The sequence below is a fragment of the Alosa pseudoharengus genome, unplaced genomic scaffold (assembly GCF_046254945.1).
Source record: "Alosa pseudoharengus isolate Yale_2024_CS ecotype anadromous, Long Island Sound unplaced genomic scaffold, YU_APseudo_1.1 YU_APseudo_1.1_scf_16, whole genome shotgun sequence".
In the NCBI taxonomy this organism is placed as follows: domain Eukaryota; kingdom Metazoa; phylum Chordata; class Actinopteri; order Clupeiformes; family Clupeidae; genus Alosa; species Alosa pseudoharengus.
The window spans coordinates 4805975-4821352 of record NW_027468630.1 but is presented as its reverse complement, the minus strand read 5'-3'; the positions used below and the strand labels follow the sequence as shown (position 1 = coordinate 4821352).

Genomic DNA, 15378 nt, shown 5'->3' with positions numbered 1-15378 from the left:
CTGTCGTGATTAGTCACCCTCTCCTACACGTTATAGATAATTTATGTGTTAAGCGTAGCCTATAGGCTAGGCCATAGTAAATGATAGCCTATCAGAGGTTGGTTAAGAGCAGATCTGGGAAATAATATGCTAAGGTCATGGATTTGTATTTTTCAGTGATTAGTCCTATGTTGGTGCCTCTACAAATTGACTAATGCATTGACCAAGTAGGCCTAGACATAATTATATGTATTTATTTCATCCATCTCCAGAATAGGCTATAGGTCCAATTATCCTGTGCATTTAACAAAGATATCTAGTGTAAGAGGAATCAAGGGCCTATAGGGTAGACCAAGTTATATGCATCTATTAGTCCCAACTCAATCCTTTCTTATTCATAGTGCACAAATACATGAAAATAATGAATATTAAACGGCCCTATGCCATCGACTCGGTGCATATGCAGTGCATTTGCTGCCCCCCTGTGGCAGGTCCTCTGTATCGCAGGTAGTTTCCAGATACAGACAAAATATTCACGCCTTGTCCAACTGACTGCAGAGACAGACATAGGCTTGTGTCCTGCAAGCCACACACACAGCCTAAATTGTTCATAATTCATGTTCTGAATACAGTTATAGGTGCTAGTAGACACAGCAGGTCAGGTCAGGTGTAGTTAAATAATGTATTATTGAGTTAAAACAATGCAGCACAAGGAAAGTGCAATAATTAGCAAAAAAAAAAAAAAAGTTAGAACATATAAATTTAGGTTCTAATAATCTTAGGATTGAATGTTTAAATATTTCTAGCCTACATTAAGACCACTTGAGTGATTTGGCTCAGAAGTGATGAGTATGCTTTTCATTGTGTATTCCATTGTTTGTGTGTTTGTCAGTATTATTACAGAATGAATGATGTAAACAGATAAATAAGAGTCAAAAAGCATATTTCAAAAATTTATTTACGAACATAATCTCTTAGGAACAACAGCAGTTCTCGCGCTCTCTGTACATGCAACTGTAGAAAATAACAATTTAGTTTTTTTTTCTCTTTTTACTTATCCATTATTTTTTTCTCCATTTTTTATTTTTATTTTTAAGTTTCTCGCTTTTTGAATTGCAGGAAATCAACACAGCTAGAGGTGAATGTACTGGATCGTTTTGACAGCACTGACGATAGCATCAACAAATCCCCCCCTCCCGTAGCTGCACCAACAATATGTACACAATTGAACTAACATTGTACAAAAAAAACAAAAAAAGAAGAAGTTACATTGTTACATCACCCACCATGAGCGCTCTGGTTGCGTTGCTGCTGGAACCCCACATTCTACGCAAGTTTTGACAAGTACAAAGAGGAGGGTGCAAAACGTCCTGGGAGAATATTTACAGCTATGTACAAAAATTGGGAAAAACAAAAAAACAGTCTCGTTTCACGCATTACAAGAGGGAAATTTACACAGCGGAGACCTTCCACTCAAACATACCACAGGTGTAAGAAAGATAATAAATAGGTTACTTCTCACCATTTTATAGAGTAGTTCTCCATGCTTTTGTATTAGTCATTGTCCGTTTTTAAAAAGAAACAGCTACGGTTCATTTTAAATGAAGAGGAAAAAAGGCTTGAAATTGTGACTTCTGTTAAATATAATCATGTATTATTAAAAATGAAAATAAATGAGCAAACTGAGTCGTCTATGTGTAAGTAGAGGTAAGGTGTTGTGGATTGCGAGGTCAGTGGCTAGCTAGGTCCTGGGACATTGGCTTGGTCATACGTACTGTAAGTGCTTCACTGTTAGCCTTATTGGGGTATGTGCATTTGTGAATGTGTTGAATAAGCAGCAGCTCAATCAAAACAACGCGAAAATATACTGTGTACATATCTCCTTAACATGAGAAGATCGACTAACATATTTATTAAAAGTGAGCTGGGAAGTGAGCGCATCTAACTATAGGAGAAGAGCCCAGACCTTAAACCAAGAGAAGTCACAGATTAATTTGAATGAATAATTTTAAACGTGTCTATGCAATAATGATATGGAATGGTGCCATGATCATAATTTCAAGCCTTTGTTTTGGCGGGAAGGTAGGGAAGGGGCAAGGATGACCTAAATGAATCAGTCTTTGAACAACTGAGCAGGAACACAAAACTGAAACACAAAAGTCACTTTGTAAACAACAGTGAGAGCGCATGGGGCATTACAAACTGAAGACATTGGCATCCTAATCCCAATGAATGACATGCCACTGTAATGTATGTTGTATGAAGGGAAAACAATCTGATCCACAAGACAACAGCAAACATTGAATGTACCATTTGAAAAACACAAGGATTTTTCTTGCAACCAAACACCAATTGTGAAACCAATGATAAATTGTTTTTTAATTAAAAATGAATTAAAATGCTTTAGATTTAGAATATGCAATTGGTTTTGGTGTGAGTGAAGACTTCTGTATTCTCCTTTGCACTCATTTGTACAAAAAGACCAAGGCTTTAGTCGAACATTGCAGAAATAGCAAAGACCTGCAGCAAACAGACAAAAATCACATACATAAACAAAAGTGTCAGAACTTCACAGAACGTCAACAGAAAAAAAAAATCAGGATGGTGGCCAAAACAAACAACACAAAGACTCATGCTACATGACAGGCAGCTAACAAGAAAAGATGGGGAAAAAAACAACTAAAAAGCAGGACCCGTGAGGAATGCAAAAAAAAGGACAGCAGAAAAAAAGCAAAATCTAGCTGTTTGAACTAAAAGGTCCATTAAAATCAACGCATGACTACCTCTTAACCATCTCCCTGTACCTCTGTCCCTTCTTAGTCTGCCAGACGGCTGTGTGACCCCCTGCTTTGAACAGAGGGACATTATGATGATGCTTGGATACCAGAACAAGTCTCCTAGCCCTTGGCAAGGCATAGAAATCTAGAGCAGGCTGCACAATCACATCAAGGACAACAGCACACAGCATTAGGGAATATCTGAGAAAGGGTCACAAAACAAGTGAAAACCCAAACACGCACACATGATGACCGCGTGTAGTACTCTGTCAAAAACCCACCACTTAGGTGGATTTAACACGGGGAGGTGGGGGAGATTTGCCTGCGTGTACATTGTTGGATAGTTTAAGATGCAGCGACAGCTCTTTGAGGACACAAAAACGAAAGGCTTGTTTTTACAAAAATGTTCAACTGAGCAAAAACATTTTTTTTTTTTTTTTAAATCTCTGAATGATACACTGAGCCTTTCTTTACTTCTAAGGTGTTCTTACAGAGAGGCAAAAACCTGTATTTCTTTCCACTTGGGCAATAACCGAGACTTTATTTTTTCTGTAACTAAAACAAACACTGATAAATTTGCTATTCTACAATAAAACAGAAGCTCGAATGAATCCTTTAGGAAAAGAAGAACCCATACGTGTAATGTTGCTTATGAGAATAATCTGTTAAAAATCCACTCACATCAAAGAGCATGTAACTCTGCTAGAATCTTTGAACAAGGTCTGGTCATTCATACAATTAAACTTATGCTCCAGAGAAATAGTCAGGGGACTTATTTTGCTATTAGGCTGCAAGTTAAAGCTATTGAGGTTTTCACAGACTCTCGCCAAGTCTAGACCAGAAGATGAATGACTAAAGATGACTAAAAAAAAAAGCAAGAAGTGATAAGAATGCTGCCGCTGAAATAAAAGTATAATATTTCTCTGTGTACTGAATGGATCAGATGGCAATATTTGAATCTGAACCTGAATGAGTTTAGGTTATGATATTGCCTGATGTTCCTATTTAGTTCACTTGTGCAGCGTTATGAGAAAACTCAAAATGTTGACTGTAAAAAGGCATTTTCTCGGTTTTATTTATTTTTCTCCAAAGATAGAATAGTTGTATAATAAAGCAATGAATAAAATACCTCTATTTTTTCTCAATAATTCAGTAACCACACTGCTACATCTGAAGACTATGGTAGTGGCCCTTTACAACTAGGAGTTTTCCATTGGAAAGAGTGGAGGGGAGTTAGCTCAATGACTTCTGATGTCAACCAAGGGCACCTTTCAGCCAGGCCAGGGCTACGCCGCTTGGGGCCATGCACTGAATAGTCTTCTACATACTGACAATGTGTACACCTTTTGGCCCATGGGAGAGGATGCTGGGGTGGGGGGAGTGCTGCCCAAAAGTGAACTGTACATACAAAGATAATTTTTATTCATTTATTTTTTTTACACTTAACTGAGTGATGTTACAGTACATAATTTATTTACAACTGTGCAGTAATGTGTGGCAAAATAAATTATCTAGAAGGCAGCGAGAATACATTGGTTAACGAATATAAAAACTGTACATCATTTACGGAATACAATTTTTTTTTTCAGTTTTCTTATTTTTTTTCCATTAAACTAATGTTGGCTCTGTAGTGTTTCAAGTCACGTCCTCAGAAAGAGAAACAATGAAATGCCCAAGTAAAGAAATAGACAAAAAAAAGAATATTCTCCACTAAAACACCATCTTTTAGAAGTCTTTGCCTCTTGATTTTAAAACATTCTTTTGTATAACGTGTTGTCCTCGTTTTTTTATTTTTATTTTGTTGTTGTTTTTTCTCCTTATGCAGTCATTTGCAGGTTATGCGCTGGCGCAGGCATTATGGGGGCTGGGTCTTGCGCAGGCTGCCAGAGGCTGAGGTCCACCCCCCTCACGTGCAGGCCTCCACTCTGGGCTCCTCTTGTTGGTCGGGGTAGACGAGGGGAGGAGGTGCAGCAGCAGGGAGCTCTTTGGGTGTCATGCTGGCTGGCCGTACCCTCCTGCTGTAGTCAGTCTTTCGCCCCGGGGGGCCCCCAGCCGCAGCCCCTGATGCATAGGGACCCCGCAACCCCGGCCACCTGTCCCGCGTGCTGCTGCCCCTCTCGACACACCCCCTGGCGCAGGCCTCTGCTGCAGCCTCTGCTCCGAGACAGCCCAGGCTGAAGAGCAGGGAGTGCTGTCACGTCATGTGAGGTCGTACATGTCCGCAAAGGCTCGTCCTCTCCAGGAAAAGAAAGGACAAAGAGAGTTTCAAGGTGCCACGGGCATGCCTCGGAGTTTGTATGTGTGTTTTTTCTGGTTTTTTTGTTTGTTTAATAGCTTGACAGAAACTGCTCTCTGCACCTTCTACTTCTGCATCCGTTTTGCTCCCCATTAGCCTTTTCTGGCTAGCCCTGAAGTTCCTTGTCCACCGCTGTGCCAACTGGGTGGGTGGGGGGTGCAATCCTCTCTCGTTGAACAGTTTTTTTTTTTAAGTATTTAAAAATAAAATTGAAGAAAAATACTTTGTTTGTCCCTCTTTCTCCCCAGTGTTGCTCCTCACGTCATCAGAGGGGGGGCTAAGGAGGGTAAGCTTCAGAGCAAAGCTGTGTTGCTTCCTTACATCCCAAACCAAAAAAAAAAGCATAAAAACTTGAAGGATGAAAGTGCAAGTCGTGTGTTTTTTTTCCCCCGGTTAAAAAGATGCTCCCCACTTGTACAGTGGAAAAGAAATCAATAGGAAGTTCTTTTTCATCTTTAACTATATAATATATACGTTTTGCTTTTTTTTTCCTCAAAAGAAAAGTATCCTCCTTTTCAAAACCAGCTAGCCCTTACCATATGTTCTGCCTGGTGTCTCTACGAAAGGGTAAAGATTGAGAGAGGCCGCACACAATGTGGGGATGAATTGGTTTTCGTGTCATGCCGGCAGCAGCACAAAGTCGTCGTTGACGTCCACCATTGGCACGTAGAAGGAAGGGACCTCGTTGACGCACAGGGACTTGTGCCCGGCAGGGTCCAGCTCCTGCACCTTGAGTTGCCACTCCATCCGCTGCACGGCATTGAGAGCGGCGGCCTCGTGCTGCTGGCGCATCAGCAGACACGTCTGGGGGGGGGGGGGAGAGACCGGAGGAGAGAGAGGAGCACAGAGTCAGCATTGCACCTCCACAAGGAGAATTCAATGGAGCAGACAGACACTTCTGTTTAGACTTGTACTGCTTAACAATCAGAAGGTAATTAGTGCAGCGGTAGAAACACAAGAGAAATAGATGTTGTTTGAGATATTGGAGCATGTTGAGATTTTTGAGAAGCTGGAGCATTCTACATCTAAACATCATACAGGAGGAAATGCCTCCTATGGACTATGCTACTTGACTATTTTTTCTTGCGTCAGATTATTCCTGACAAATGAGAGGATACCATATATAGAGTATCTGATCCACTGGTGCTTACCTTCATGCGATCATACTTGTCGTCTACATCTTGAATCCAGGAAATGAACTGGCGAGCGTTGAAGCGATCTCTCACCGACTTGTTTTCATCCCCCTGGGGAGACAGAAAACAAAATGTACAAAACAGAAACACGACCACAGCGGTCAAACAACTGCCAGAGACCAAAGACAAGTGGAAATGTACATGGAGTAGAGCTCCAGGTTCTCAGCTTACCTGGCTTTCAGATGGCATGTTGTACACCTCAGAGTCCAGCAGCATGGTGCAAGCACTGAACGGAACAGCCTGATTGGCTATCGTTCTGGCTGCTCTGCAGTGAACTCTCAGGACTTCCTGTTCACAGGAGACAATCAGCTTCTCCTGAAAGGTACAAGAGAGTTATGAGTAAGTCATCTGTACTTCTGAATCTCCTTCAGCAAACTTTGGAGCGGTTGTAATGGAAAAAAGAGGAAAATCTTATTAAAAACAGAGAGGGAAAAAAATGATCAAGGTCTAACAAGATTCAGTGGAGGCACATTAGATGAGAGATGAAATGGTGGTGTTGATTGCACTGTGATATGCTTACCAGGCAGTGGGAATGCATATTGCAGTTACATTGCTTTTCTATTATGGGGCAACTTTGATCATTCATCAAAGGTTTCGTGCTCTTGCGATCAAAGCCCACGCTCTAACAGACTGACTTCAGAAGTTAGGGAGGGGGGTTGGGGTTGAGAGAGAGAGAGAGAGAGAGAGAGAAAGAAAGAAAGCGCTTACCCGCTCAATGCTGTGCTGCAGTCTCAGCTTCCCTCTCACAGCCTCCTGCTGTCTAAAGAGATCCTTGAGGGGCTCTGTCAGAGATGGGGGCGGAGCGATCTGAGGGGAAGAAAAAGAAACAACACAGTGAGGTCTTGTCATTCATCAGCCACCAAAAACTTTGCTCCTGAGGAGAAAATGAACTTGCCCTTGCATAAAAAGATGAACACACAGACGAAGAAGAAAAAAAGATGAAAAAAGAAGTGCTCACCACAGGGATGTGAAGTTTGCTCAGAGGCTTGCCATCCAGTAGGTAGGAGCCGGTGTAAGTCACGTACTCGGCATAGCACTGAGGGGCCTGGGGTGTGATGTAGCACAGGATCTTTCGCTTCTCCTCGATCTTCTTGCGGATCTGCAGGTACTCGAAGTACGGATTGGAGCGGTCGCTGTGGTAGGGCTCGATATCATCCAGCTTGATGGCGTTCACGATGACCGCCAACGTCTGCTGGATCATCTCTCGCGTCTGCTGCATGGCCGTGTTCACCAGCTGGACCTGCACAGGCTGCTGGCCTGATTTCGGGAACTTCCTCTTGCGTGGGTGCTGCACTTGGGAGTCCTCGTCCTCCACTGGCCGCCCCTTGTTTTTGGTGCCAGGAGGAGCTGCTGGGGTGGCGCTCGGTGGGGTTGAGTTGCTGATGGGATCCTTCTCTTTCTCTGCGGGCAAGGAGGAGGCTGTGGTCTGGGTAGTGAGCGTGGCTGTGGTGGTGACCGATGAGGTGGCAGACGACGCAGTCACGCTAACAGGGCTGACTGTCGTGTTCTGCTGCTTGTTCTGGATGGCAAGCATCTGGGCCCGGGTGCGGGTCATTCTCGGGGCAATCTCCACCTTCTTAGACACCTCAGATGTTGCAGTCACCGACACAGTCAGTTTAGAGGAAGAGTCAGCAACCTCGGTCACCTGTACTGTACAAGAGGTGGTAACAGCAGCTGTGACCAAAGTCGAGTGGTGAGGACTACTAGATGCGCTTACAATCAAAGTCGGCGTGACACTTCTCTGCTCAGGCTTCAACTCCAGAGTAGACACTGTAGCAGAGAGGGACATTTCAGTGGATGGTTCTTTTTGTCCATAATCCTGGTCATTTTCAGTGAGTGCTGCAGGAAACAGCATTGCCCCATCACTGACAGACTCAGTCAAAGTGGCAGGTTCTTCATGGGCTGCCTCTTTCAGGTCATCTTCCTGCATGCGCTCAGGCTCAGGTTCTATCTCAGGTCTGTATTCGCTCTCATATGGTGTAAACACAGAATCCTGAGGAGCTTCTGGTGGTGCCAAAACTGGGGAACATGGTGCTTTAGGCAGCAGAGGCAAGTCCACTTCTATAAGTTCAGGCTCTTCCTCTCTGGTTTCCATGGCTCTCTCTGACTTCATCAGATTTCCGGAATGGGGATGTTCCACTGGCACAGGGTCCGTTATTCCTGGCTCTGCCATACCTTTCTCTTGGAATGGAAGATCTGGGAGAGAGAATGGTCCTAAGTCATCTAGCTCATCCACTGTAGCAGAGAATGGGTCGGCCCAAGGCACCACAGGCTCGCGGCTAACGGCAGGGGCCATAGTATCCTCAGTAGGGTAGCCGAGAGAGTTCTGTCTACTCTCATGCGTCACACACGGAGGCTCTGGGTGAAGCTGATCCTCTTCCATGCTGGGTTTGCAATCTGGGAAGAAAGGCTCAATATGTGTCGTAGAGGATGATGCCATATAGTTTGTCTCAGGCTCCATAGGCTCTGGTAAAGGTGTTTTGGGTGATGGAAGGTCATGCACTTCCTCTTTAGGAGCTTCATACTCAGGCTCGGCAACGTGTGCTAAGCAGTAAGTTGCAGTTGGATAAGCAGAATATGGTGGTGTCACTGATGGATGGACAGGGATGTGCGGTAGATCAGCATCCGAGTGGTGGAACGGGCTGCTAATCTTTGAAACTGCTGCTTCTACTTCGGCATAAGATGACTGGGGTGACTTCAAGCCTACCACTGGATTCCAGCTCAAGGCTTGGTCACAGGGGTTCTCTGTGATGCTGACAGGCTGATGTGTGGGTGTCAAAGTGAGTATCTCTACATCCCTCCTGTCTGGAGACTCGGGCCAGCTCTTTTTCAGGGTACTCTCAATTTCTGGAGAGAACGGTCTGTCCTCTCTGGACTCAATGGCTTTCTCTGCAGAATGCTCAGCCACTGCAACATCTTCCACATCATCATCCACATCCTCCTCCTCGTTGTCTTCCTCCTCCTCCTCCTCCTCTTCTTCCTCCTCCTCCTCCTCCTCCTCTTCCTCCTCCTCCTCCTCAACCTCTGGATCTTCAGCGACAGAGGGCAAGTAATCGCTCCCACTGACAGGGTCTGATGGCAACAGTCTGGGCTCACTATGGGGAGGCTCTGAGAGATCATCGATGTCCATGGGAGGCAGGGCGGCAGGGGCAGGGGTTGGTGGAGCAGCAATGTCCAGGCATGGCTCTTGGGGATCGGGTCTGTGGACTGGAGTTGAAGGCTTTGGCAGGAAGTTGATATAAATGTTGTCTGTGGGGTGCTCACTGTCAGTAACCGCATTTGATGTAGATCCATCTGGCAGGTGTTGGGAAGAGTCGGGCCTCGGTGAAAGCATTTCGATGGGAGGGGAGAAGTAAGGAGGAGATGGACAGACAAGTCTGTCTTCTGGAGGATAGGAGGCAGAGGACTCATATTCAGAAGCTCCAGAGGCACTCTGCGAACGAGGGAATTTGTCAGCCTCTGCCTTGAACTCCTCTTCCAGAGGTCTTCTAACATCACAGGACGCAGACCGACTGACCAGAGGAAGCTGGAGATTTTTAGCTGGTGTGAGGCAAGTGGTCTCTTGGTAGTTGTGAGATGGATTAGAATATCTGTCAAAGAATGATGGTGAACAGGCATTCACTGAGGGGTCTTCAAACACAATTTCAGGGTAATCCTCTGTACTGCAGGATGGTGTGCGTGGAGTCTGCATGACTTCCTCATAACTGGGGCAAGAGATCACTGACGTGGGAGTGGGAACTCCTGTTGGTCTATTCTGATCAGGCCTGGGGGAAGCAGGAAGGTTTTCGTTCATCTGATGGCCAGCTAGCCAGTCCTTTGAATTTTGACTGTCCAATGGCTGGGACTTTCTATCAGGTGACATCATTTGAGCCGGAAGACCAACATCTTTGAGTTTCTTCTCTTTCAACGCAGATTCCAAAGAGCTTGATTTTTTAGAGGACAGGTCATTACGATTCTTCTTCAGCTCTTCACTTGGCTTGCTTCTGTCCTTGAGTTTAGGATCACCTGACCTATGTCTCAACTTTTCCATCTGTTTCATCCGCTCTTTGTGTTTCTTATGCCGTTCTTCCACCTCTTGATCTTTTAAACTGAGCATTTTACCAAAGCTCGTCAGCCTAAGATCTCCATCCACGAGCAGTTTCTCACGCGGACGGCTGTCTTTTCGAGCAGAGTCTTTGGATGTGGGAGTGAGTTTGTCATTCTCTTCTTTGACCTTTGTCTTGCTAAAGTCCACTCTGTTGTCTTTGTCCAAGATGTCCCTGTGTCGTTCTTTACTTTTGGGATCGTATTTTGGACTGTCTTCTTTAGACTTTTCTTTTACATTAGTCACTTGAGGACTCTCCTTTACTACAGATTTCAAATCTTCCTTGGAGTGCCTAAATGATCCAAACGCATCAGAGTATTTATGCTTTTCCTCCTTCACCTTCTCTTTATGTTTCTCCTTTTTCTTTTTGTCTTTCATTTTGTCAATGCTGATGATACTGCTTGCCTTGTCCTTGTCAGCCTTTTTGGACATCTCCTTTTCAAATTCCAGAGTTTTATCAAAATCATCCTCTCCCTCTGTCTTCACCCCATACGGGAAGGTATAAGGATCAGCTTCGAGTGGCATAGGTTCTTTCTCATAAGGTAAGCTTTCCCTGCGACCATAGACTTCTCTGATTTCCTCAGGCTTGTCTCTCTTCTCTCCTTTTTCCTTCTTGATTTTGTCCTTCTCCTTTTCATGACTCTTCTTGGATGAAGAGGAGGATGAGTGTCGATGCCTCTCTTTTTCCCTGAATTTGTCCTGAGGATTGGTAATGGACAGGGAGTCTCTTCTTTCCTCTGTGATGTCAAGAGAGCTAATGGTGGAAGAGTCATACAAACTGCTCGGCACTGGCTCGTGGCCTCTATCTGTGAAACTGTCAGATGAGATCTCGCTGTTCTTGTCATTGGAGTCATCCTTGTAATCATTCATGGCCTCCTCCTCAAGCTTTTCCAGCAATGATTTTTCATTTTCACCACTCCCTTTGGACGGTTTTCTGTCTTTCAGGTGGTCTTGCTTGTCTTTGTATTTGCTCTTGCCCTTCTCTTCGCTGACTTCTCTCTTGTCCACAAGTTTTTGCTTATTTTTCTTGTCCTGATTTGAGTCCACCGATATTCTGTCTTTGCGATCTTTGTGTTTTGTGTCTGCTGACTCCTTGTCCTTTTTATCCTTATTGTGTTTTTCCAAAGAGCCTTTCCTTTCTTTTCCGGCATCAAATAAGGTCTTATCTTTCTTCTTTTCTTTATGCTCCTTGTCTTTCTGTTTGTCTGTGGAGTGCTGCTTCACTTCTGCAGAATATTTCCTATGTTTCTCTGACTGGAAGAGGTCTAACTCATCCACATCAGGTGTTGAGTCTTTTCGGTGGGAATCTAACAGACCAAGAGAGTCACTTAATTTTCCCACGCCGCCATTATAGTTATCCTCCTCATCTTCGCTCTCATCTGTGAAGATGTCTTCGATTTTGTACCACGTCTTCTCTTTCTTCTCAGGTTTACGTTCTTCCTTTTTTAGCTCCAGGAACTCCTTGTCCCGGTCATTATGTTTTTCCAGCACAGTCTTTTCCTTCTTGTCTTTGCTCTGATCAGATGACACTTTGCGGTCTTTGTCTTTATTATGGGAGTCTTTGTGTTTGTCTTTTGCTCCTTCCTTCTTCTCCTTAGAGCTTCTGTCAGTGTCTTTCTCCTTGAGGACTTTTTCCATGGAGCTTCTATCGGCCTTCTCCTTCTCCTGGTCTTGGCTTCTGTCTTTTGGCTTGTCCTTGTGTTTATCTCCTTTAGATTTTTCTTTCTTCTCCACTCCATCCCCTTTCTTCTCCTTGCCAGAGTGGTTTCTCTCCCTGAGTTCAGATTTGCCAGTGGTTTCAATCTCAGATTTGTCTTTGAAGAAGGATTCTCCGCCATACTCATCTCTCAAAGATTCCACTTTAGCTTTGGAGTCTTTTCTCTCTTTAGAAAATTCGTAGGAGTCTTTTCTGTCTCTGCTGCCATCGACTGAATCCTTTTCCTTCCTATCTTTGACGACCTCTGTGGACTCCTTCCGCTTCTTCTCTTTTTCTGAGTAGCTGGAGTTTAGTTTCTGTTTATCTGTCCAGTCCTTTTTCTTTTCACTGACTTTTTCAGAAGAGTCTTTATCTTTTTTCTTGGTCGTGGTGTCTTTCTCTGAGCGTTTGTCCCCGTAATCTGACTTTTTGTCCTTAACTTTGTTCTCCTTCTTTCGGTCTCGGCTCTCTTCTTTTACCGTCTCCACAGTCAGTTTGACAGCGTTGTTTGACTTATACTCTTTGTATTCCTTGACTGGAGTGTCCCAGCTGTCTTCTCCATCCCCATAAAGTGAATCTGAGGAAAGGTCCGACTGCCATCGGTCATGGGGATCGTCTGAGGCGCTGAGTTTTGTGTCCTCTAAAAAATTATTTTTGATGTCATACTCATCGTAGATCGGCTCCTCCTTCAGCACCTTGTCTTTCTTTGACTTCTCCTTCTCCTCCTTGGAGCTTTTCTCCTTCTCTGATTTAAAATGTTTCTCCTCTTTAAGTTCAATCTTTTTGTCAGGTTTACAGGACTTGTCCTTGGACTTTTTCTTTTTGTCATCTTTGTGAGCTTTCTGCTTGTCGTCCTTGGGCTTTTCTTTATCCTTGATGCCCCTGTCCTTTTCAGATTTTATCGCTTTGTCCCGCTCCTCTTTGCTGGCTTTCTCCTTGGTGGACTCTTTTGTCTTCTTAGATTTCTCTTCTTTATTGCCCCTTTGTACCTCCTTTCCAGTCCATTCTTTGTCTTCAGATTTACCCTTAGGCAACCTATCCTCTTTCTTAAAGTGATCTTTATCATGTTTAGAAAGCTTCACCTTACTTTCAGACGTAGCCTCTGACTCAACAATGAGTGACTTTTGCCGAGAATCATCATAGTCAAAGGAATAACTCTTGACAAACTTTTCGTTCATGTCTTGATTCAGCACAAGACTGGGGGCTTTCTCCTTCTCCTTGTTTTTATGTTTGTGTTTCACTTTATGCTTCTTCAACACTTTGCCATCTTTGTCTGTTTTTGAGACCGCTCCATCTGTGTTGGAGGTCTTATAAAAGTCCGAGCTCTTCTTGTCTATCGCACTGGCATGTGCATTGTTTTTCTTTTTACTGTCCGGGACTTTCTTTTTCACCTGTTTCACAGACTCCACACTCGAGTCTGCGGAGGAGTAATCTGACTCGCTGGAAAGCCTCTCTCTGACTGAATCTGAGAGTGAGCTGACATCAGACCATGGTGGAGAGGACACCGTCTTCCAGCCATCAGTCCGCCACTGCTTCGGATGCTGCTCAGCCAGAGACTGTGTCAGCTTCTGCGAACTTAAACTCCCGTGTGAGGACGAAGAGGAGGAGGCAGAGAGCGAGCTAAAAACGGACGACTCTTTAAGGCTCAGGGCATTAGAGTCCTTTAAACAGTTTGAGCTCTGCAATGAGCCCTTGTCGTCCTCACTCTCCAAATCTCCTATCTCTGAATCTGAGGTACAGAACTTGCCAAACCGCACCTCCTTGCTGGCGTTGCTCTTGGTCTCCTTCTTTCTCTTCTTTTTGACTTTACTCTTTTCCTTCTGCTGTTGCTTGGAGCTGAGAGCAGCGGAGTCCCGGCTTTTGGCATTGGTGGCCGGCGTTGACTGCCGCTGCGTCGGTGTGGGGGTGAAACACAAAGTGCGGTCGTCCTCGTCTGAGCTGTTGCTGTCCGACATGATGCGACGCGCAGGCTTCTTTGGTGTTAGCGAGTTGGTTTTGGAATAGGTTTTGACCTCCATCTTGGGTATTGAGATGAAGCTGTTGGGCTTGGTGACAGGGTCCTTGCGGAAGTCCTTCTTGAGTAGGTGCTTGTCGTCGACAGGCGGGACGCGCTCCACCTCATCATCCTCATCAAACTCGTATTCATCCTTGATGGGTGTGGTGGTGGTTGACTTGGGAGGATCAAGGCTCTTCCCTTTCAACTTCAGGCCCTTCTCAAACTCTGAGTCTGTGTTATTGCCGTCAACAGAGCTGGATGGGGCAAACGAAGGAGCGTCCTCTTCCTCCGAGGATTCTGCACAGATAAAGATTTTCCATTAACCTCCAGTGCATAATTTTAAAGACAACAAAACTGTAATATTTCATATCAAACTGTTCTGGAATTCAAGCTATCGCAATTATCAGTGCTACATCACAGATATAATATAATTATCAGTAATGTATAATAGAAGCTGGAATTGTGGTACACACCAGAAGAGCTCTCTTCACTGGAGGTGTAAGTGCCTTTTCCCAGCAACAGATTGAGCATGGTTGGGGAGTTTGCCACCTTCAACGGCGTTTCACCCTTTCTGTTGCTTTGACAAGGGTCACCTCCATATCGCAACAGCAACTTCACCACCTGTAAGAAGTGTCAGAGAAAGGTCAACAACTAAAATAAGTTAAATGGTCAAGAAACTCAATAACAAAGCAGAACAACTTTCAGAACTCTATCCCTGCCATCATAACACATATCTTATCAACAGCCAAATGAGGCTATCCTTACCTTGAAGTGCCCATTGTTGGATGCATCATGCAGAGGGGTGTCGTCGTCCCCACCCTTGGTGTTGACCTCTGCACCGGCTGCCAGCAGCTGTTTGGCCACTTCATAGTAGCCCCTGTTGCATGCTTCATGCAATGCAGTCCAGCCTGCAAAACATCACGTGACATGACATTAGCAAGTACAAAAGCACATATAACAATGATCTACACCTTACTTTGGTACTGTGTTGTTTTAAACAAAGAACAACGGTCTCTCTTTTAAATACTGCTTAACATTCTGCAGAGCACCACAAAATGCAGCTTCGCTAAACCCATATATAGTACAGTCAAACCAAAACCAAAAACAAGCTTGAACTTGGATCTTTATTAGGGAGTCATACCCAATAGAAGGATTATAAGTGTGTATGTGACTAACAGCCCTAATGAGGTGGAATCTCTGCTCACCTGCAAAGTCTTTTACATTCACGTCAGCTCCCTCTTTAATGAGCTCCTTGATGCGGCGTGCCTCCCCACGAATGGCGGCCCGGTGGAGCCGCGTCTCGCCCCGCTCGTTCCTCTTGTTTACTTTGTCTTTGGTTTTTGAGGCAGAGTTTGGC

At 44.5% G+C, this 15378-nt stretch overlaps 1 protein-coding gene across 1 annotated transcript in view; it reads right to left on the bottom strand.

Annotated features, from left to right (window-relative positions):
- Positions 1–919: 919 nt before the first annotated feature.
- The window catches only part of ankrd11 (ankyrin repeat domain 11), a gene marked incomplete at its 5' end in the record, with an annotated part of 25630 nt that continues 11171 nt past the window's right edge, over positions 920–15378 (bottom strand). Inside the window, 8 exon segments of the mRNA XM_076286792.1 lie at positions 920–5856; positions 6204–6296; positions 6417–6560; positions 6954–7052; positions 7204–14318; positions 14495–14642; positions 14787–14929; positions 15227–15378. The exon segment at positions 15227–15378 is cut by the window's right edge and continues 49 nt beyond it. Coding sequence (XP_076142907.1) covers positions 5671–5856; positions 6204–6296; positions 6417–6560; positions 6954–7052; positions 7204–14318; positions 14495–14642; positions 14787–14929; positions 15227–15378 — 8080 coding nt within the window.